Source organism: Mastomys coucha, unplaced genomic scaffold (genome assembly GCF_008632895.1).
Source record: "Mastomys coucha isolate ucsf_1 unplaced genomic scaffold, UCSF_Mcou_1 pScaffold8, whole genome shotgun sequence".
Lineage (NCBI taxonomy): Eukaryota > Metazoa > Chordata > Mammalia > Rodentia > Muridae > Mastomys > Mastomys coucha.
In genome coordinates, this window is record NW_022196914.1 from 27141800 (window position 1) to 27166081 (window position 24282).

The 24282-nt window shown below is 42.8% G+C and overlaps 1 protein-coding gene across 2 annotated transcripts in view; it reads right to left on the minus strand.

Moving 5' to 3' along the window:
• The window catches only part of Marchf6 (membrane associated ring-CH-type finger 6), a 74018-nt gene extending 60350 nt beyond the window's left edge, over window positions 1-13668 (minus strand). For both annotated transcript variants that reach the window (XM_031360566.1, XM_031360565.1), the window contains exon 1: window positions 13406-13668. In XM_031360566.1, coding sequence (XP_031216426.1) covers window positions 13406-13424 — 19 coding nt within the window. In that variant the 5' untranslated portion in view covers window positions 13425-13668. The remainder of the gene's footprint in view (window positions 1-13405) is intronic.
• Window positions 13669-24282: the final 10614 nt, after the last annotated feature.

A 24282-nucleotide genomic window follows, 5' to 3' on the forward strand; every position in this document is an offset into this window, starting at 1 on the left:
AAAAAAAAAAAAAAAAACTAGGTAGTACAACAGCTAATCACAAAGATTTACTAGCCAAGCTAAACATTTCCAAATACTGTACCAAGTTGTGATTCTCTACAAATTATGTCTGAATTATTTAATCTACTTTTTTCTTGGAGTCTTAATAAGAGTGTATGTAACAAGTATATGTGTACACATGATGTATGTGTGTGCAAGCACAGTGGCCAGAAGACCAATTACCTAGAGAGAGGGAGACATTGCATATGCCAGGCTAGCTGGTCCACAAATTCTTCTAGGGATTCTCTCCTGTCTCACGTCCTGCCTTCCACAGAAGCAATGGGATTAGACATACGATTTATTGTGCTGGCTTTGCTCAGGTGTTGGAGATCTGGACTCAGGTCCTCATACATGGCAAATATTTACCTACTGAGCCATCTCTCCAGTCCTATTTATTTTCCTTTAAAAATTATTTATGTAAAATGATTTGTACGTCTCCCAGTTCTGTCAATGATAAATGTGATGATTTCAGAATTTACTGTCATTACTAATAGACTTTATTTTTATAGAACAGTCAGACTTACAGAAGCTATGAGAAGAGATTGGACAAAATTCAGCACACAGTATCTCTTATTAATGTCTTATTAGGATTTGTTATACTTTTTTAAATTTAATAACCCAATACTGATACACTATCACTCAAGTCCATTGTTAATTCAGAATCCCTTAGTCTTTACCTAAGGCTCCTTTCTTGCATATTCCATACAAACTTAGTGGTCATGTCTCCTTGGGTTTCTTTTGATTCTGGGAGTTTCTTACTTTTCTTGATGTTGATGACCTTAACTTAAAAAGTATTGATGGAGGTTACTGTTTGATGCCCTCTACTGAAAACTGACTCATTCCTCATGGATTTGGAGCAGGAGACCACAAAGGTACACTGCCATTCTTATCATATCCTATCCAGAATATACACAGCAACATAATCCAAACAATGCTGGTCTTGTTTCATTTGGAGGAAATAAACTTTTATTATCTGCCAGTAAAGTGTTTACAACTAGTAGCTTCAATCATAATAGGCAAATATTAAAAATATATGATTGAAAATATTACTCTGGATATCTGTAGTTAGCCTATGTATGTGAAAAGATCTGCATTAATTGTATAGTTTTCACTATATGGAATATAGTTCCTTTAAGACTGTATACATAGAAAAATGCAAACTAACTAATAAAGCAGGAATAAAAAATAAACATATCCTACTTCTAAATAAAAAACAACAGCCTATGAAAGAAAACGCAAAAACTGGAGCTGTTATAACTGGTTAGAAAACAGCTGAGAGCTAGCAGGGATGGAGGACACCCAGGAAACAAGACCTTCGAAACCAAGCGCGATGGGTGCATATATAGACTCAAGAGACTGTGGCAGCAAGCACAGGCCTACTGGGTCTGAACCAGATGGAGTCTAGAGTTGAAACAAGTGGACATACACCCCCACCCCTTACCCAGAGACTAGCTCCAACCCAAGGAGGTCTAACTGGGGAAGCAAATCACACATAAGGGTGGACCCCATGGCCAGCCAGCAGTGCCAATACAAAATGAACTCAGCAGTATCTGTGGAGGTTCTTTGTCTCTGAAATGTTGTGTTGGAACTTTTTTTATTAACCTTACAGGTCTCTGCATGTTTTTATGGGATTTTTGTGTGTGCAAATATGTCTTTCTGCATGTATGTTTTGTGTGTGTGTGTGTGTGTGTGTGTGTGTGTGTGTGTGTGAGGGACATCTTTTTCTTTGTTTTGTCCCATTCCAGTTTGTTTGTTTTTTTTTTTAATCTTACTTTATTATTATTCCTTGGATGCCTGTTTGTTTTTCTAAGGAGAAACAGAAAGGGTGTAGATCAGGATGGGAGGGCAGGTGGGGAGGAACTGGGAGGAGTTGTGGAAGGGGAAACTGTAATCAGAATATATGATATTTTAAAACCTATTTTCAACAAAAGAAAAAAGGTAGCTATTTTATTTCTTAAAGTAGCTAGTGTTAGGCTGGAGAGATGGCTCAGTGGGTAAGAGCACCAACTGCTCTTCCAAAGGTCCTGAGTTCAAATCCCAGCAACCACATGGTGGCTCACAACCATCCATAATGAGATCTGATGCCCTCTTCTGGCATCAGATCGCATAATGTCTGAAGACAGCTACAATGAACTTACATATAATTAATAAATAAATCTTTAAAAAAAAAAGTAGCTAGTGTTTTGTTGCTACTTTACAATTATAATAATAAAATATTTTAGCTGCTCAAATTCTATTTTTAAACATTCGTTTTTGCTAGGTATAGTAGGCAGAAAAATCCTAGCATTTGGGATGTTGAATGAGTTCACAACTATCCCCTATTCCCACAGAAACTTCAAGGCCAACTCAAGTCCTATGACATCCTTTCTCTAATCCCCAAATTCTTTGTCTGTGAAAATATCTTTTTTTTTAATGTGGATTTAGGAAGCAGGCATCATATATTGTGTGAAAACCCCAACCCCCAGGCTCCACAAGCAGCTTCGCTGGTAAGGGCATTTGTATTTAAAGCACAAGCTTGACCAGCTGAGTTTGATCCCCATAAAAAAAGCCACATAAAGCGAGAGGGGGAAAGAAATGACTCTACTGACCTTTTCTGACTCCACATCCACACACTTCATATACAATAATAAACATTAAAACTCCTATTCCCTATGTATCCCCAAGTTTATTTTCTTATCTTTCTAGATTATATCAATGCAAACAACAACCTTTCCTGCTATTCTTGGTAGCCTGAAAACTACATTTTCTGGCCTCCTGAAAGACTAAATCTGAGTTAAGAGTCTGTCTATAAGGAACACTTTGGAAAGCAAAACGAAGGAAAGAAAGAAATACTGTGGGCTGGAGAGATGGCTCAGCCGGTAAGAGCACTGATTGTTCTTCCAAAGGTCCTGAGTTCAAATCCCAGCAACCACATGGTAGCTCACAACCACCTGTAATGAGATCTGACGCCCTCTTCTGGTGCCTCTGAAGTCAGCTATAGTGTACTTATGTATAATAATAAATAAATCTTAAAAAAAAAGAAAGAAAGAATTGTATAGTTCTGGTTCAAACAACCAGCAGAAACAATTAATTTGCAGGTATAGGGCCCCAACCTACTGCAGAGGTTAAGCAGAATTTTGCCAGTAGCTTGGGGAGAAGGCTTAGCCTCAAGTCACCCCTCAAGGCTTACGCTCTGCCAACAGCCCTTTCTTTTCTTCAGTTCAGCTTTGTCAGTAAAGGGTGCAGGAAGGCAGGCACTGGAGAGGAAGGAGGTGCTTTCCTACTCCTCTCAACCAAGTTCTCACAGCCCTACTAATGAAGACCTGACCTACTTCAGACCTTACACAGGCTAAGACTTGGTTTGGTCAGTCATTTTACCAGATCAGTTTAGCTACTCTCTTTAGAATGTCACAAATACAATTTAACTTTCTTTTTAAAGTACTTTATACACCATGAAATTAAATTACAAGGTATGTAAGTCAACATGAGTTATTTACAATACACCATCATCACTACTTTTACGACATCAAGCAACCTTGTAACTGAAAGCAGTTCTATCAGGCCTTCCACTTCGAGCAACTACTAACTGACTCTCTGCAGAGATTTGTCTACAAATGTCTATTTGTCTACTTGACATTCCATACAAAGTGGATCACAGAAAATGTGGTCTTTTGCAACTTGCTTCTTCACTTAGCATAGTGTTCATAAAGTCCATCCCAGGTGTGCCTTGTTTCTAAGTACTGGTGAATAATGCCCATTCATACACACGACACATTTATTTATCAAATGAGGACATTACTAAGTACCTTTGTAAACCCTATCAAAGCCATCCAACATCCTTCTTTGAGAAATCAAGCTTCCAGATATTTCAACCTAGCCCACGACCACAAAAAAACTCCTAGTTGTTTTGGGCTTTTCAATTGAGTCTAACATTCTTTCTGAATTAACCTTGATTTACTGAAAGGACCATGGCTCCAAGTTCATTTTTCTGTCCTGAATATTCAGTTATCCCAGCATCATTTATTAAAATGTGTGTGTGTGTGTGTGTGTGTGTGTGTGTGTGTGTGTGTGTGTGTGTGTAAAAATACACATACTTTCTCTATGGAATTGCTTTTGCACTTTTGTCAAAAACCAACTGCCCATGTACATTTTACAACATATGGAGACATCCTGTATCATCAGACAAAGAGATTCTTTTTAAAAAGAATCTCTTTTCAGTTTACCAATTCAGTTTCAGTTTTACCAATTTTATGTTTACAGCTATTTTCCTGCATATATGTCTGTGTAACACATGCATGCCTAGTACCCTTGCAGATTAGAAGAGGGAGTCAGGTTCCCTGGCACTGGAATTATTGATGGTTGGCATCAACATGTGACTGCTGGGAAACAAACTGGGTCCTCTACTAGAGCAACAAGTGTTCTTAACCTCTGAGCTATGTCCCCAGCCCTAGGACAAACATTTTAACATCGGACTTAAATCTTTTAATTAATTTAAAAATTGACCTTTCCTGATACATTATCACTTAAGTTTTGACATAGTAACAAACACACAAAACTATACTCCTCCCTTTTAAATCCAAAGCTTTCACTTAACCAAAACAGGTGAACAGAGTAAACACAAAGCCAAGTGAATATTTGTCTTCAAATAATACATATATAAGACATCTTTAAAGACTTAAAATACTACTAGACTTCACAGTCAAGATTTTCACCTTGGGAAAACATATGTATCATAAAGTTATTCTGTTACCATGTTCTGACATTATTCCTTTTAAATTTTATTTATGTTATGTGTATATATGTACACCACCTACACACCTGGTGCTTAAGAAGGTGAGAAGAGGGCACTGGATTCCCTGCAACTAGTGTTACAGGAAGTTCTGAGCCTCTGTGTGAGTATTAAAAATTGAACCTAAGTGCCCTGTCAGAGCAGTAAGAACTGCTGAGCCTTCTCTCCAGCTCCATCATTACTTTTAAATACTCTTAACTTTTAAAGGTTGTTTATCAATGCTATCAAGACACCTCAGGCTGGTGAGATGGTTCAGAGGGTAAGAGCATCGACTGCTCTTCCGAAGGTCCTGAGTTCAAATCCCAGCAACCACATGGTGGCTCACAACCACCTGTAATGAAATCTGACACCCTCTTCTGGTGCATCTGAAGACAGCTACAGTGTATTTATAATAATAAATAAATCTTTGGGTCAGAGCGAGCAGGGACTGAGCAAGCAAGCAAGGTTAAACAGAGGAAACAGAGGTCCTAAAGACAATTCCCAACAACCAGATAAAGGCTCACAACTATCTGTACAGCTACAGTGTGTACTCATATACATAAAATAAGTAAATCTTTAAGAACAACAACAAAAAAAAGACACCTCAGCAGGTAAAGAGCACTTGATGCCAAGCGTGACTCCTGAGTTTGATGCCAGAAATACACATGGCTGAAGGAACCAACTTTCCCACACTGCTCTGATCTCCACACTCAAGCTTGTGTGTGCATACACAGAATAAACATAAATCAAACAGTTTGAGAAGACCAATCTTCCTTTCTAATAGGGCAAATTATCTATTTATACAACCCACAACAACTTAAGTATTGTGGTTCCTCAATTTTAAGAGTTCAAAGAAAGACAGATGTGGTTTCAGCACATTTAGACACTGACAAAGGGCTGTAGGTAGGACGTTAACCTAGAACACACTGGAGGTTCAAGGACAATTAAAGACACAGTTTCAAAATTGATAAAAACAAGCAAACAAACACCATAAAGAGTATAAAGGGCTCCTGAGAGTAAACTTGGAATACTCCTCTGTATCAATTGCCATGGACTGGGCTGCTTCAGGGACCCCTTGTTCCCCAGAGTGATGAAAGTTCTGGCCTGGTGGGCAAAGAATTTGGGGAGTGGCACTCCACTCTCTATTACTTTTCTTGTCAAAGTAACAGAACATCTGACAGAAGCAATGTAGGAAGACTAATTTTGACTCATTGTTTAAAGAGATACAGCCCAAAGTGGAAGTGAAGCACAGCCACTAGGGCTCTTCTGTGACAGTCTGCAATAAGGCTTGTCACATCTCAGAAAATGAGAAGGCAGAGAGCTCAGACCCAAAGGATGAGCTCTCTTGACAATCCTCCAGGCCCACAGCCCCCTAACCCACTTCCCTCCAGTGAGGTCCCACCTCCTAAAGGTTCCAAAACCTCCCAGACAGCACCCTCTCATCCAACACATTAGCCATAAGGGTCATTCCTAAAACAGACAAAGAATGACTGCCTTCAAAATGTTACATTTAATACAATGCTTCTAAGCACTATACAATTTGGAAGGAAGAAATGAAACATTTAGTTAGCAAAGGTCCTAAGTACTCAGTAGGTGTTCAATATTCTGTAAATAGAGAAAAAATTTCTAAAGATGTGGCGTCTCCAAATCCCCCATCTAAAAAAAAGGTTCCAGCAGAACTGCATACCAAGAAGGTAAGTTTCATTGGGTGCAAATTGTACTTTATTAACCTATTTCCATCTTTAGAATAAACCATCAAGAAGAAGTAAAGAAAGGGGAGAAAAACAATAAAGGCTATGATGCTGTGATTAAACAATAGTAAATAAGAGTTGAGGGAATGCTTCATTGGCTTCTGAGCTGCAATAACTGAGCATGCTACCCCATCCCTCCCACCAGAAAAACCTCTGGGATGTGACCACATTTAAAGAGATGATTAAGTTACAGTGTAGCTGTTAGTGTGGGACCTAAGCAGTATGACTGTTCTTGTAAGAAGAGATTGAGACACAGATCCATACAGATGGAAGACCAGAGGGAAAAGATAACCATCCCCAAGCCAAGGAGAACGAATCCCTCAGGAGGAGGACACCTGACAACACCTGGATCCAAAGCTTCTGTCCTCCAGGGCTGTGAACAGTTAACACCCAGACCATGGCATTCTGTCACAGCAGTCCTTGAAAACTAAAACAATGGTCAAATCACAACTCTTCCCAATTGCTGACTGAAAATACTCTAGAGACCATTTCCTTTTAACTCTCCTCCCTAGGCTATCTGTTATTTAGTTGCTATGATTAGCACTGATCTGCTTTATGTACATTCCATTCCCACTATCTTAATTTAAACTTCGATAGCCCACTAAAATACAATGGGTATTCACCAGACGCTTCCCTTGATCACTGACTTCTTAATACTTGTTAAGATCTCATTCTTCATTACACTAAAAATATGTAATCTTCATGTCCTTACAGAAACAATGAATCTAATCTGAAAGAAACTGGATGGAAGTAACTCAAAAACAGTCTCTGGGTAGCACAGAATTCATCGTAGCATTTGAATCCCAAGTACTCCAGTTCACCCATGTAGCAGGCATGTTTCAGATGTCTGGCCAGCTCAAGAACAGACAAGGACAGTCACGGATTTGTTTTCTTCTCTTACCTTTACCACTATCACCCTGCCTCTTGGATCAAAATGAGATAGTCCTATTCTAGCTCCCAGAAATATGGGATTAACAGCTAGTAGCAAAAAAAGCTACATAAGGAAAATAGCCAGTAAGAGTTGCAAAAAAATGTTATGTCACCTCTGCTCCTACCTCCTAATAGGGCTATGGAAGGCCCCACACTGGTGCCCCCTCTGAACTTCCAATAGACAACCATCCCCAAATGTCTTCATGATATACCTGTTTTCCTGCAGTTCATTCATTCACTCCCCAGAGACATGCCTTCCTAGTGGCTTCTTGACACTCCAAGCATGCTTAGAGACTATTGCAGACTATTCCTGCTCTACCCACAAAAACACTTGCAAGGATAACTCCTTCTATGTCCTCTCTGTTAGGTCTTCTGCTGTCAAAACTGTAAGCTCGTCCTCATACCTGCTGTTTTGCACAGCACATAACAACCTTCTATTTACATATGCCACATACTTTATTTAATGTTTGTTTTGTTTTTTCTTCTTCACCTACCAAACTAACTAGATTTTAAGCTCAATGAAAAAGAATTTTCTACTTTGTTTCCCAATTCAAACACACAAACTATTTGAATTGAAAGACATGTTCAATATCATGCCAGATAAATGCAGGTACACTTGGTCATGAATGCAAGCATGTTGAGTCACAAGTTTGTGGTTAGAATGAATCAGGTTATAACTAGAAACAATAGTAAAAGACCTATTTCTAAAGTATTCTAAAAAAGAAGCTACCTAGCTATCTGACTCTGACATCTGTCCATCCTTTTAACACATTGCTGCTAAAGTAGAATTTTAATCCTGCCCCAGCAAAGGAATAATATCCAAAGAGCTAGGTCTGTGTGATCCAGCTGGAATACAGACATGCTCTTAATACGTATCTTTAATCTCTAACATCAAAGGTAAAGTTAGTTTGTATAAGCAAGCAGCCATTTTTACAAGTGTAGTATAATTGAGGAGCAGACAAAGTGATGAATCAGAGAAAGTACTAACAGACTAAGTCAAAGATAGGATACACGCAATTCTCACAAGAATACCATAGAAAGAGGTAACGTAAGATAACAGTGCAAAGAGAGGTCAGAGGCAGAGAAACCAGAACAGTATTTACAGAGACAGGCTGCAGGTGAGACAGATAATAAGAAGCCAGATTAGGACAGATTACCAGAGTTAGAGGTCAAGCACAGCAACACAGTGAGAAGCCAACTGAATCAGTCAGCTTGGAGAGGAGTTTGGGCCAGAACAGCTGAGTTGAACCAGCCAGCCAGAGTTCAGGAAAAACAAGAAAGGGTGAGTTTATTCAGCAGTAAGCCTCTGAGATGACAACTACATCTGGTAAATAAAAGCTACTTTTATACCTAAATTTAAACTGCTCCATGCTTTTGCCATAATGGTAAACAATGTGATCAGTTGTAATACATTTCACCTTCATATTTTTAAAACTGAGTATTTACCAAGGCCAGGTATGGTGGTGCATACCATTGATGGCAGCCAGCATTTGAGACACAGAGGCAGGCAGCTCTCTATGAGTTCAAGGTCAGCCTGGCCTACATAATGAGTTCCAGGACAACTAGGACTATAGAGAGAAACCCTGTCTCAAAAAAATAAATTAAAATAAACAAAAATTAATATTTTCCACCATAAAACACAAAAAAGAACTTTAGTACCCTACAAAAATACTGATAACAATTTGGTATTATGTTCATTACTGTAAGTAACTATTTAGCAAAATGGAAAACAAGAGTCTGCTTTATGTTATCTATCATTGGGTTGAAATATTAAGTGTTCTACTATAGCAAAATGCTTAATATTTTTAGGAGAGCTTCAGACAAGACATGAGTTCTTGTTTGCTTGTTTGTTTGTTTTTTGAGACACGGTTTCTCTGTGTAGCCCTGGCTGTCCTGGAACTCACTCTGTAGACCAAGCTGGCCTCAAACTCAGAAATCCACCTGTCTGCCTCCCAAGTGCTGGGATTAAAGGCATGCGTCACCACTGCCTGGCCAGCCATGAGTTCTTGATTGCAACATCTATTCCAACACTGCAGCACTTTTCCTTGTATCTTGGAGCACAGCATTGATTTTTTTTTCTTTCTGAAATTGAAAAATCTTAGTGCATTGCAAGATTAGACTCCTGACCCATAAAATGAAGAGGGTGGATGTCCTAAGGTCTGTCTCCTCTAGCTTTGAAACTTAAAGATTGGATGCCAGCAGTTTACATAACACACCTGTACTTAACTATACACAAATAATGAGTTATCTACCAAATACAAGAATAAGTTACAAACTTGCCGATTTGACAAAAATATAATTCAATACACTTAGCACTTTAGCAATCTTTAAAATTTGGTAATTATTTACCATGAAGAGGCAGAAATTATAAAAATAAACTCTTTACTGAAAATACAAACATCCTTAGCATTACAGTATTGTACACAATGGTCTAACAGAAGAATGTAATATGCTATTTCTGTAGTAGGTATTTACTAATAATCATTTTACATAGAATATTTATTTTTTAAAACAAATGTTTTCCTAAGTAGGAAATAGTGCTAACAGATTTTTTAAAGATGTATTTTATTTTTTCTTCATATATATTATATATGTGCATCTGTATGCCTACGATGTATGTTGGCAAGCAGGGGGTGGTGAGGGGTGCCCTCAGAGATCAAGAGAATGAGTTATATCCTTTACAGCTGGTATTAAAGGCAGCAGTGAGCCACCTGACATGGACGCTGGGAAGTAAAATGAGGTCTTCTGGAAGAATATGGAAAAATAAAAATTAATGCATTTAAAAATATATTTTAATGTATATAGGTATTTGCCTGCATGTGTATTTGTGCACCATATGCATACTTGGTACCTTTGGAGGCCAGAAGAGAGCAATGGAGTCCCTGGAGTTGCAAAATGGGTGCTGGGATTAGATCTCAGGTTCTCTGAAAGAGCAGCCAGAGACCTTAACTATTGAGTCATCTCTCTGGCCCTATAATATGCACTCTTATTAACAGATATTTAATGGATTTGGCTCATCAGGTAAAGGTGCTTGTTAATAACTCTAACAACCTGACTTTGGTACACAGGATCCACATGACTGAAGTAGAGACTGAATAGAGAACCAACTACCATAAGTTGTCCTCTAAACTCCATAACTGCACCATGAAATGGGCACACATACATACATACATACATACATACACACTCTCTTTAAAAGTAGTAAAACAAATTTAATTTGCTTTCTGTTAAGTCATACTTTCCAAACACAAAACCAACAAACAGTTTGCAATCAGAAGAAACAAATTGCAGTTCTTTAATTTAGGAAATAATCTACAGGAGCTAGGGCAGAACAGTGCTAGCTGTTCTGGCAGAGGACCTGGGTTCAGTTCCCAGCACCCACAGCGAAGCTTACAGCCATTCATAACTCCAATTCCTTGGGATCCAATGCCCTTTTCAGCCACCACGACACCAGCAGGCAACATGGTGCATACATATACATGCATTCAGTCAAAACACTCTATGGTACTTTTTAAAATATGCTGCAGAACCCGAGCAAGTAGAACAATTGTTTACAAGCTTTGTGCCACCTTCATTTTATAATGTTTGTCATGAAACTATCCCTTGCAGTTATTTCAAGTCAATTTTAAATTGGGAAAATTTAAAAATAAAAAAAAAAAACCCTTCCGATTCAAAACTTTACAAAAATGGCCATGAAAACTATTAATATTCACTTTCATATGCCTGGAGAGTTGACTCCTCAGGTAAAGAAAGGTGCCTGGTGAACCCATATGGTGGAAGAAGAATACGGCAAAGGTCTTGTCAACTTATATTAATAATACACCCTCCAAAGGAAATGACAAAAACAAGTTATCACACTCTGGGACACTTGATGAGCCTCATGAGCCACCTCTCCAGTTCACTTATATATAACTAAGCACTGGGTCTGACAGGAGCGACTCTTTCTCCTGCCACTTACTACCTCAGTGTACCTGGGCAAGCTGCTCATGAAATTAGCCTTTAGTTCCTTCACCTGTGTAAAGGCAGGATGCTGCCTTCATGACATGAAAGGTAGGTAATACAGTGTTTAGTAAAGGAAAAGCACACTGAGAGTCCTCAGTAAGTGATTAGTTACTTTGAGTACAATATCCAAATCGATTTTAAAAAAATCACATCTTCTCCCAATATAAAAAAGTACTATTTCCTTCATGGCATCACAGACACTCAGTTTCTCAATTCCTGAGTTACTGATAACTGTGGTCATTTCCTAAGTCCGTCAAGTACTAACTGCCCAGGTGGAGAGAATCAGGTTTTCATATAATATGCCAGTGAAGAGCAAGTAATATAGATGCTTCCTAGATTTAGTCATTAAAACTTGAATCAAGGAGATTCTGTGCAGGTAAGAGCACTTGGTCCTGCAGAGGTCCAGGGTTTGTGTCCCAGCACACACATGGCATCTAACAACGATCCAATACATAGGAGCAAAATACAAACAAACTTGAATCAAAACAGCTAGGCATGGTAGTGCAAGAGGCTGAAACAGAGGAATAAGGAGAACCCGTCTCAAAAACAAACAAACAAGCCAAAGACAAGCACTGAATAAACACGGATGTGAAACCTACAGAGATGTACACACACAGATCAACCTGTGTGACTGTTAATCCTCAACAGCTTCATCTGATTCTTTCCCGAAGTTCTGCAATGGCAAATAGCTTCACTCACTGAATAAAACCATGCTGTAGCATAATGAAGTGGCGGCGACAAGCAAAGAAAATAGGGTCAACTGTCTCTTGCCACCTGTGTGAACCTTAACCAAGCTATTAAATAAGCCTAAATTTCCACAGCCACCAAAGGTAATACACATCCACCCCCAGGGCTGTCGGGAACTTCAAAGTGAATCCTCCTGTGCATGTTTTGTAAACTATACTTTTTAAAAATCAACTCAACACATTACCAAACTTTTTATTACTCTAATGACTTCAATACAGTGCTTGATGGTTCAATTGCATGTAAAGTCGGCAAAATAGACCCTGAAGTTAAAAAGACGCTCATTCGAACAAAAATATATCCAAACAGTATGTAAGTATCTGCACTAGTAAGTACATGATCAACTTCCTCTACAGATTCACCAACACATTAGTGACTCTGAAACTGCTTTAAAACACCCCCTGCCAACGTCAGGAAAGCGGCTGCTTTTCTATACTCATGTGGTTGTTTTTCTCTAGTGTTCTCTGCTAATTCAAAACAACCACATCCAAAATACAGACAAACAAACCCTTGCTTTCTGGTGACAAGGATTTACAAGAAACCTAAATATTTGCGTCTCTCCCTCCAATAGTCTCTAGGAACCGTCATCTCTCGGGTTTGGTCAATGCACTTAGGGTAAAGCAAGCAGAGGGCAAGGTTTTACAACAGGGGTCAGTTTAGTCCACTCGGCCTCGCGGTGTATTTTCCGCGAAGTTTCAAAGTCAACAAAGAAGTTTTGTGGCAGAGGTAGGGCCTACAAGACAACAGCAAACAGACCCAAATACGGGGGGGGAAAATGAGTGGGGGAGGGGAGTGGAAAACGCCCCCGGACTTCGCACTGCGGCCCCCTCCTCCGCGGACCGCGGGATGGCGGAGGCCGGGGCCCCGATCTTCCTCACCATCAAGTCCCGGCAGCCCCACTATGATCTCCAGCGCCCCACTTCCCGACACCCCCATGTCTCAAGCACCCCACGTCGCGACAGCACCATATCCCGGACATCCCACGTCTCGGACACCGATTCCTGGCACCCAGCGTCCCAGCCGAGGCTGGGTCGTCGCCCGCGGGAACCGGCGGGGGGCGCGCAGAGGGTCACCTTCCGATCCCAGCCCGCTGGAGGACCGGCACGACCCGCGCGCCCGCCGGCCCGGCGAGCGCCTCGGCCCGACTGGAGAGCGGGCGCCGCTGCAAGGGCGCGGGGCGCTGCCGCCTCACCTTCCTCGGCGGTGTCCATCTTGTCTGGGGGGCGGCGGTGACGCAGCCGCGAGGCGCCCGCGACCCGGCAGAGCCTCGGTGCCCGAAGGGAAAGGCGGGAGGGGAGGAGGGGAGGAGGAAGAGGACGCGGGCCCGGCAGGTGCGTGCGCTCAGGTGTGAGAGGAAGGCAGACGCGAGCGAGGGGGGAAAGAGGGACAGCGGCTGACAGTGAGCGAGCGCCGGGGAGGGGGAGGGGCGCGCGGCCGAGAGACGGGCCTGGGCGGGGCGCACGGCGGAAAAGGCGGGGCGCTGGAGCGCTGGGCGTCACATCCGGCGCGCGCTCCTGCTCGCGCCGGGCGGAGGGGCGGGGCGGGGCGGGGGGCGGAGAGCGGAGCGGTGCGGAGAATGGCCGGCCTAGTGGGGCCACTGAAAGCCAAGGCGGCACCTCGCGGAGGTGCGGCGCGTTCTGGGACAAAGGAACGCGGAGCCGCGGGAGCGAGCTCGGCGAGCCGGGCGCGCGCCCAGACGGGTGTGCGGGACAAAGGCCCCAGCGCGGGGTACCCGACCGCCACTCCCGGGGCATTCAGAATCGGCCCCGGAACAAGCATTTTGGTTCCGCTCCAAAGTGGTTCTGAGGCATGTCTTAAAAAGAATTACAAAAGCATCCCTAAGATGGAAAAAGACCGGCACCCAGGTTCTCAGAATCTCTCTCCCGGGGAGGCTTATGCAATTGATTGGAAAGACCACGTCTTCACGGCTGAAGGCTGCTGACATTGAATCTACCTCTAAGGGAAATTGGTTCAGATGTCGACACAATTAGGGAAGCTTACCTGGCCAGAACTAAATGGCTGATGAAAGGATGATGAAAGATTCAGCCCTGCTCGCATCAGTAGGCCACCTTCCTCACATAATCCTTAGAGCTTTCTTTAAATAAGATAGTACAGATTAGAAGAAAAGTTTTTCCAACCCGGATGCTTAGACGTGCACATAAGGGAAAATAGATTCAAGAAAACGGAACTTGGTCCATCTGTGTGAGTAGGAAATACCCTACTTTCAATCCTCATCTGAGTTTGAAAAGGAGTCCTTCAAAAAAGACAACAGCCCTTAGATAAAGTCACTGATTTGTCCGTCTTCTGTATCTCTGTAGTGGAGATGATTCCAGTAAGAATTCACTCTGTAGGGCCTAAAGCAGCCTACTCTGGGCTAGCCAAGACCAGGAACACAGAACCAGTCTGTCAGATAGCATGGGAGGAAGGATTCTGGGAGAGAGAAAAAGATTTGCAGAAGGAAGTATCATTATAGTATTCAGAGTGAGTATGTAAACCTGTTGGCTATGGGTAATGTAAGGTGGTGGAATGGCGGGCTTTCTTCTTTTGATTTTCTGTGTTTTCTCTTGGGAACTCACTTTTCACCAGGTCTCCCTTCCACATAGCAATACAGTGTGCAGTGAATTACCTTTTCTGGTTTAGACTTTGGATGAGATGTAACTAATTAGACAATGTCTGTGTAGTTCCTATTATGTGCCAGACAGTCTTTACAACAACCCTTCAAGTTGTATAAATCAGTTTGACCTCCCAGATGCCTCTAATGGAAACTTAACTACTTTTAAGCTAAAAATACTCTAAAAGTAGGACAATACTCTTAATGTGAACTTCAAGATAAGACTGTGCTGGGTCACAGGGCTACTAGAACCAGAGTCTCACTGCCCCATCTTCAGCTTGGCCTTTCTATGCACATTGGGTTCATCTTGTCCAGCCAACTTCTTCCACATGGCTGGATACAGAGGATATGGATGAAGCTCTCTGTTAACAAATTTAAAACTCCCAGGGAAATTTCTGGGCAATTTCTCCAGCAAACTGCCCATCCCTGAGCCTAACAACTGTGCTGAAGGAGGACCTGTCACAACATGGGCACAACCATGTCCATGGTACTGCCATGATTGTGTGGAACTGTGCTGCTTACTGTGCTCTGAGGATACTTCTCTACTGTTATTATAAGAGAACGATGGAGTCTGGAAGCAGCTTGTTCTGTTTGTTGGGTCTGTTGTAATTAAAAGTTTGACCCAGAGGTGTCACTTGTGGAAAGTGCTGGAAACATTGGGAAGTGAGGCCTAACATCCAGTGCCTAAGCCATTGGAGTGTGCCATTGAAGAATGTCGTGAGCGCTTTGGATTTAAAAACAAAAAAACAAAACTAGTTATGTGACTGTTTTTGTTTCAACCCCAGATGTGGGACATGGGGCTGCTTCAATTTGGGCACACCTGTTAACTATGACTGTCTTGTGCTCTTGGAGGGGAGTGATCTTTCCCAGCTGCAAAGAGTTTAATTTTGGGGACTCTGGAGAGGGAATAAATGCCAGAGCCCCCAGAGGGTTGGGAGGTGCTTTGAACAAGGAGGAGGAGAAGGCTGTTGGTTCCTGCTGCTCCTGGTTGCTGTTGTGTAATGAGAAGTTGGAGATAGCCTGTTGACGAAGATTGGACTGGTCCCAAGAAACTCAATGCCCCTAATCATCAGGAAGTAGTCAGAAGAGGTCTATAGCCCCTTTTCCCTCTAACTAACATAATAGAAGAGACAAAAAAAAAAAAAATTCCCAACAGAAGACAGTCCCTGTAGGTTTTTCTTTGAGAGTTCTCACCGTACAAAAGACTAAGTTTGGCCCCACAGACTCTCAGCTCCAGATTCCACAAACTCCCGTATGCACCTCACCTTCAGCCTCTGCCTTATCCTGCAAAGCTTGCAGCAACAGGAATGAAGGAAGGACAGATGTCATACAGAAAAGCTGGGATCTGTGGGCCCTGCTTACTCTCATGGACTAGCCTCATGACGCCACAACCCAGAACCTCGCCTCATCATGCTTACTGTGCAAAGCACAGGAGGAGGAGTGAGCTGGTCCTGACAGGACAGAATGGTCCCACATTGCAGTCATCTGGAGGAAGAAGCAGCTGCAGTTACTAGTTTTTGCACATACTGGTCAATTGTCTGTGAACATACTTGGACCAAAGGAAGGCCTTGCTAGGCCTCTGAGCCTCACTGACAAGGAAAACTTTGTCAGTTCCCATGGGTCTGAAGCACTGGGGTCCTTGACATGGTTGTGTCCTCGTCGGTGGTAATGCACATTCGCTCAGGACTTCATCCACACCCACATATCATCACTCCCCACACACCAGTCACCATGAGATCCTCAAACCACGTGAAGTTATTATGCAGGACACTATGGTCTGAACCTATAAAACCAAGCTTGGTAAACCTCTTATCCTCTCCCCATCCCTCGCTCTGGGGCATGGTCTCACCATGTAGCCTTGGCAAGCCTAGAGCCTCTTTTTCTGTGTAAGCAGCTTGTGTTGAGTATCTTGTTATGGGATGAGAAGATGACTCAGAGAGGACGGGTGGGAGGATACAGTATAATTTTTTGAGCATGAACGATGACAATAGCAAACTAATAATAACAGTAATTAACCAAAGTTCCTATTATGTCCAATGAATATCAATAGCAATCCTGTAATGTAAATACACCCGTTCACAGGTGAGCCTTCAGATTCACAGTAGGTGACTAACACAAAGGGAAAGAGGAGGCAGCATTAAGCCACAGCTCTATCGGACTCTAGGACTCCATATTTTAAACCTCATTGGTTTACCATAGCAGCCGCTCACTGCCATCAAACCCTCAATCCTTTATTGTTTTCACTATGAGCTTAAGTGTGTATCAAACCTGTGACCTTGAAACAGTTGCACAGAACCCTCCTGCGGGAGCATAGGTATTGTTAACTAAACCTTACCACAACCTTGACATTAGCAAATTGCTCAGGGCAACTCATGGTGCTGTCTTAAAATTAAACTCTTTCCTTCTCACTTCAACTTCTCTTACTTTTCTCTCCTTCTCACCTTCCTTTATTCCTATCTTCCCTCCCTTTCTATCTTCTTTACCATTTCTCTTCCTTGAAATAAGATCCAAAAGCAGGATGAGGGAAAAAAAGTATACAGGTAAAATATGGAAGCCTGGTATGGTTAGACAGTGTATTACAGTCAACAACTAAAGATACTAAGAGTAAAGATGGCTCCCCAGTAGTAGAGGAAATACAAATACGGAAAGAGGGAAGGCTAGACATAGTCCTGAAAGATTAAATCTACGAGTCACTCCTGGAAGGTACTGCTGTTCAAACTTGGCCATCAGTGATCAAATCATTTCAGGCAATGAATTTGGTAGATACAAGCTTGGGCCCAAGCATGGTAGCACACACCTTGGGGGGGCAGAGGCAAGTAGATGTCCAAGTTTGAGGCTGGCCTGGTCTATATGGTGTAGTCCATGCAGGACTACACAGTGAGACTTTGTCTCAAAAAAAAAAAAAAAAAAAAAAGAGAAAGAGAAAGAGAGAAAGGAAAGAAGGAAGAAACAAAGAAACAAAGAAAAAGAAAAGATGAGCTTTGGACCACTAGGTCTCCAAGCCCTTGGCAAGAGTAAACATGAATTCTTTCATAGGAAAGATGTACCTATGCTTTATTCATGACTTGTAAGTTGACCGTGAGCCATCATGTGTGTGGCTGCTGGAAATTGAACTCAGGACCTCTGCCAGCCCCACTCACTCCAGGGTAATTCACTGTAGCTGTCTTCAGACGCACCAGAAGAGGGTGTCAGATCTCATTATGGGTGGTTGTGAGCCACCATGTGGTTGCTGGGATCCTTCGGAAGAGCAGTCAGTGCTCTTACCCGCTGAGCCATCTCGCCAGCCCTTTGTGGAGGTTCTTTGAGGGTGTTGTATGTAAACTATAAGAAGTAACACATAACAGTAAAAACCACCCCCATTAACTTCCTTCTCCTATTCCCGGAGAGGCAAAGGCTCACCCAGACTGGAGTTACATGAATCCCTGCACACGGTGTTGGGTATCAACTGGGATCTCTTCAGTTACCCACCACCTGGTTCGTTATCACGCATATCCTGATGATGTAGCCAGATCTCTGATGCCTTCCTCAGTTCTTGATCCCAGCACATGCTACTTAAAATTCTTTAACTCATAGTTCAGAAACTCGAAAATCTCTTAATTATCTGTATTAGTTAGGGTTTCTATTGCTATGATAAGACATTATGGTCAAGTAAAATTATAGAAGAAAGTATTTACTTGGGTTCCAGAGAGATAGGAATACATTGCTATCATGGTCGGGAGCAAGGCAGCAAGTGGGCAATCATGACACTAGGCAAGGCAGCAAGCAGGCAGCCATGACACTAGAGTGGCAGCTGAGAGCTCTCATTCCAATCCACAAACAAGGAATAGAGAGCACTAACTCAAAAAGGCAGCAATCCTTTAAATCTCAGAAACTTCCCTCAATGGCATACTTTCTCTAGCAAAACTATACTTACTAATCCTCCCCACTGGCCACCAACTGGGGACCAAGGATTCAAATGCCTGAGATATATATGGACTTCTCATTCCAATGTTCTCTTGCTGAGTCATCCCATTGGCAGTAACATGGGGGCAGAAAAGGAAAGATCTTGAGGCAGTGCCATGATCACCAAGACCCTGTGAGTCCTGCCTAACTGGCTACATTTAGTTAATATCCACGCTGTCCTATTAGAGGATTAGCAACCTCGCCTTTAATATCAGAAGAGCCTTCCTCCTCCCTAAAAGGTTTAACTTCACCTCTTCCAGCGCTTTCCTAATGTGAGTCTGCCTACATGTAGGCCAGCCCTCAGGCTCTCCTGTACTCTGCCACATTACCCTACTTCTTTGTTAATTGGTTTGTGAGCACCCCTCTCCAGAGCTCTCTAGCCTCTGGGTAGTCCCTGAGAAAGTGCTCATAGAATGAGCAGATGGTGACCAAACCATTTGTAATAGAACTTTGTCCCACAACCTGCAGCAGCCACACCAGGGAGCCTGTTTCCTGCTGCTGCTTCTACTTGAGGACCAGCTAGAGAAGGACAAATCTGCTCCCATCCCAGTCCCAGTCACAGGGGATGCCCTGACCTCATTCACACCATTACTCTTTAACCAGGTCCTCTCCTTACCCACCCCAGCCTTCCTTTTTCTTCTCCATTATAAAGATCTTTCACTCTTCTGCTTGTGTTTAGTCACTGCCGAGCACAACTGGCTGTGGTGGACTCCCTTTCCACAGAATAGCCTCTGCTTGTTCTTGTTTGGGAATCTTTTTTTACCTAATTTTAGTGCTTAGTTCTGAGGTCTTATGGTTGGTATTTTGCCCACCCAATCTTCTGGTCCCCTCCTCTACTCTGAGGGTTTCACCAGCCTCCAGTCTGTCTCGTTTCAGCAGGAATGACAGTGCCCTTCTCTGCAGTGACTCATCCGTTTGTTCATTGTGTCAGAGGAGACTCCGTTGGACACCCACAGAGCCTCATTTTAGCCCCAGTGCTAGGGAAGCAGTTGCCATAGTGATAGATGCAGCCCGCAGGCTCACTTCAGAGTAGCCGGCTGCAGCTAGCCCATGCCAGGAGAGGTCAAGCCTTTTGCATAGTCTGTGTTGTTCAATATGCCCAACCCACCCCTCACCTCTGAGAGTACAAGCAGAGCAGAGGGTGGGAATCCTCCATGTCCATCATTCTTAGAGTCTTGATTTAGCATGCCCCTCCCCCACTGGTTCTAAATGGTTGGCTTCAATGGGTTGTGCAGCTTAAACTGGGTTGCTCGGCAACGAAATAACAAGGTAAATGCAACCTCTATTGAATGTATATGAATACCTCAATCTTTTCAAGAGGGAGTAGATCTAAGTGTTCCATGCTAAGATGGGGGTTGGACTGTCTAAGCCTTCTCAAAGGAAGGTTAACAATAAGAACAGACAAAAAGTGCACATGGAAAGTGCAGATCTTCATAAGTTACAGCCAACATTCAAGTCCAGAAAGAGAAAAGGAGCATCTCTATTTCCTCAGGGTCCCTGAGGGGTTTCCTCTGACTTTCCTCAGTGCCACCTCCTCAACATGGATGTGATTTCCACAATCACCCTGGGACTCCACTGGCTTAAGACTCACATAACTAGAATGAGACTGCAGACCTTTGTATCTGACTAGACTCGGGACACTGTAACAGTGGAATTCCCCATGTGTTTGCAGTAACGTGTGTGTGTGTGTGTGTGTGTATGTGTGTGTGTGTGTGTGTGTGTGTGTGTTCACAGTGCTGAGCACAGTTCTGTCCACCCCAGCAACAAGACTATCCCACTCAGTAGTTGATCGTCTACATTTGAAATAATTCCCAGCTTAACAAGAACATTGCTGCCTGCAGTACAAATTCTCACAGACATTTCACCCACTCTCAGCAAATATTATTTTGCCACTTTTCTTTACCAATGTTTCTCTCTGTATGATGTGTCAATTCCTCTTAAAAACCATGTAAGAGTTACCATGTAAGAGTTTATAAATATCCGTTCGTAGCCCTAAATACTTCAATGTACAAACACATCTTTAAGGATTATTTTGTTTTTAATTATGCAGTGGTGTAGGGAGTTGTATGTGTGAATGGCCAGAGAGGACAGAGGGCTTTGATCCCCTGCAGCTGGAGTTATAGGTGGTTGTGAGATGCCCAATGTGGGTGCTAGAAACCAGGCTCAGGTTCTCTGCAAGAGTAGAACTTAAATGCTGAGCCAGCCCCACCCCACCCAGCCCCCACCACCTCCTGTGTGTATGTGTGTATGTTTATTATATTTTTATTTATTATATTTGAATGTAGGAGTAGGAGGGGCCATGCCACAACTTCTAAGTGGATGTCAAAGGACAACTTGTAGGAGTTGTCACTCTCCTTCCACTATCCTAGCAATCCTGTTGTCTTGGCAACAACTGTTTTCACCTGCTAAGCCATCTCACCAGCCTTTTCTTTTCTTTCTTTTCTTTTCTTTCTTTTTCTTTTCTTTTTTTTTTTTTTTTTTTTTTTTTTTTTTTTTTTTTTTTTTTTGAGGTTTTTCGAGACAGGGTTTCTCTGTGTAGCCCTGGCTGTCCTGGAACTCACTCTGTAGACCAGCCTGGCCTCGAACTCAGAAATCTGCCTGCCTCTGCCTCCCAAGTGCTGGGATTAAAGGCGTGCGCCACCACCTCCCAGCTTCTTTTCTTTTTTTTTAAAGCAGAGTTTCACCATGTAGCCATTTCTACCCTGGAACTCACCCTGTAGAGCAGGTTAGCCTTGAGCTCTCACCAAGTGCTGAGATTACTGGCCTGGAGTTCTTCTCCTTTATTCTTGAACAGATCAACAGTGATGGAATCGGGTACCAGCCTCTGATTTGCTGGCACCAAGGATTTGAGAACAACTCCTTATGTCTTGGAGCCCATGAACCTGGGACCTGCCGAGAAGCAGGCTCTATACAGGCTCTGCCCCCTCGAGAACCTTCAGTGGCCCTAGGAGACTTCTCTAATGTCCTTATTGCCCCACCACAGAGAAGCATGGAGGGAGGGGAGGTGATGGAGGAAAAGCCTGGGCTTTCTCCCTGGACGCTTTTCTTCCTTCCTTTCTCTCTTTCTCTCTTTCTCTCTTTCTTTCTTTCTTCCTTTCTTTCTTTCTTCCTTCCTTTCTTTCTTTTGCTTGTTTTGTTTTGTTTTTTTTCTTTTTTTTTTTTTAAAGATTTATTTATTATAAGTAAGTACACTGTAGCTGTCTTCAGACACACCAGAAGAGGGCATCAGATCTCATTACGGGTGGTTGTGAGCCACCATGTGGTTGCTGGGATTTGAACTCCTGATCTTCCGAAGAGCGGTCGGTGCTCTTCCCCTCTGAGCCATCTCACCAGCCCTTGTTTTGTTTTTTCAAGACAAGGTTTCTCTGTCCTGGAACTCACTCTGTAGATCAGGCTGGCCTCAAACTCATAAATCTGCCTGCCTCTGCCACCCAAGTGCTGGGATTAAAAGTATGTGCCACCACTGCCCGGCCCCTGGATGCTTTTCTGACAGAGATTGTAACAAATACTCATAGGTCCCATTGGGTCTGATTCTTCCCCTGAAAGCATATGGTACATTGGTTTAGTTTATTCAGTTATACAACCCTGACCACAATCTGTCTTTAGCCATTTCTCTCTGTAGGAAGAAAGCCTAGGAAGTGGGTAGTCACTCCTTTCTGACTACAGATTGGACTGTTTCAGATAGTGTGCTGGTTTGAATGAGAATGGCCCCCACGGTCATATATATGTATTTGAATGCTTGGTCCCCAGTTTGGAACTGTTTGGGAAGGATTAGAAGGTGTGGCCTTATTGTAGGTGTGTCACTGAAGGTGAGCTTAGAAGTTTCTAAAGCCCACACCAGGTCCAGTCAGTCTCTCTCTCCCTCTCCTCCCTTCTCTGCCTCCTACTTGTGGATTAGATGTAAGCTCTCAGCTACTGCTCCAGGATGATACCTGCCTGCCAACCAAGCTCCCAGCCATGGTGATCATGAACTTATCCTCTGAAACTATAAGCAAGGGCTGGAGAGATGGCTCAGTAGGTAAGAGCACTGACTGCTCTTCCGAAGGTCCTGAGTTCAAATCCCAGCAACCACATGGTGGCTCACAACCATCCCTAATAAGATCTGACGCCCTCTTCTGGTGCGTCAGCTACCAGTCAGCTACAGTATACTCATGTATAATAATAAATAAATCTTAAAAAAAAAAAGAAAAGAAAAGAAAAGAAACTATAAGCAAGCCCCCAATGAAATGCTTTCTTTTGTAAGTTGCCTTGGTCATGGTGTTTCTTTACAGCAATAAAGTAGTGAACTAAGACAAATAGCATGTTGTGGTGGTTTGAATAGGTATGGCCCTTATAGACTCCTGTATAAAAGCTTGGCCCATAGGGAGTAGCACTATTAGGAAGTGTGACCTTGGAGTAGGTGTGACCTTATTAGGGGAAGTATGTCACTGTAGGGAAGGCTTTGAGGTCTCTTATACACAGTGTGGCACCCAGCCTCCTTCTGCTGCTTGCGGATCAAGACACAGAACTCTCAGCTCTTCCAGCACCATGTCTGCCTGCACACCGCCATGCTTCCCACCATGATGATAATGGACTAAACTGAACTGTAAGCCAGCCCCAAACTAAATGTTTTCCTTTATAAGCTTTGCCTTGGTTGTAGGGTCTCTTCACAGCAATGGAAACCCTAACTAAGACACATGTGATCTTTCAAATCTAACCTCTTTTATGTAACATGCTTTCAAGATCCACTCATGGGATAGCATCAATCAGCACATCATTTTGTCCTATTGCCACATGACATGCCGTTCTGTAGATATCAGCCTCAGGTACTGAACACTTGGATTGTGCCAACAAATTGCTATTATGAGTAATGCTTCTGTGGACAATCAAATTGTGTGGATACATGTGCGGCTTGATACTTTGAAGCAAAGTTGCTGTGGTCAAGTGGTAACTGATTTTGAGAGACTGTCAACACCTAATTTTAAATATTTTGGGAAGAGGGAGCAATGCAAAAAGCAAAAAAGTTTAATGACCCAAGTTTGATTCCCAGGATCCATGTGATAGAAGTGAAAACCAACTTTGACAAGTTCCTCCATGCTCTGGCCGTGACATGCACATATGCATGTACAAACACACAGGCACACACACACACACACACACTGAATAAAATTAGATGTAACGTAATAGAAGCAACAGACCAGCACAGCACTGATAACTTCTCTCCTGGAAATTTAAGGAGAGCCTCTCTGCAGACATCCCAGAACACAAGAAAGAGGGGATGAAGCTGAAGAGCACCAGGGCAATAAGCGCCTCCTCCTCCTCCAGGGCTGGAGGGAGGCAGACACCCCACCTTGCAGCCATTAACCCATCCCAGATGTTTTAGCTAGAAGTGAGAAATCCACAGGAGGGCCAGCTCTGCCTGAACATGGGGCTGGGGGCAACAAAATTTGCCAGATCAGGGGAGGAGCTTAGCAGCTGAGATAATATTTACCTCTACCTTCAAAAGACTCTGCGGGTTGGCAGCAAATCAGAAAAAA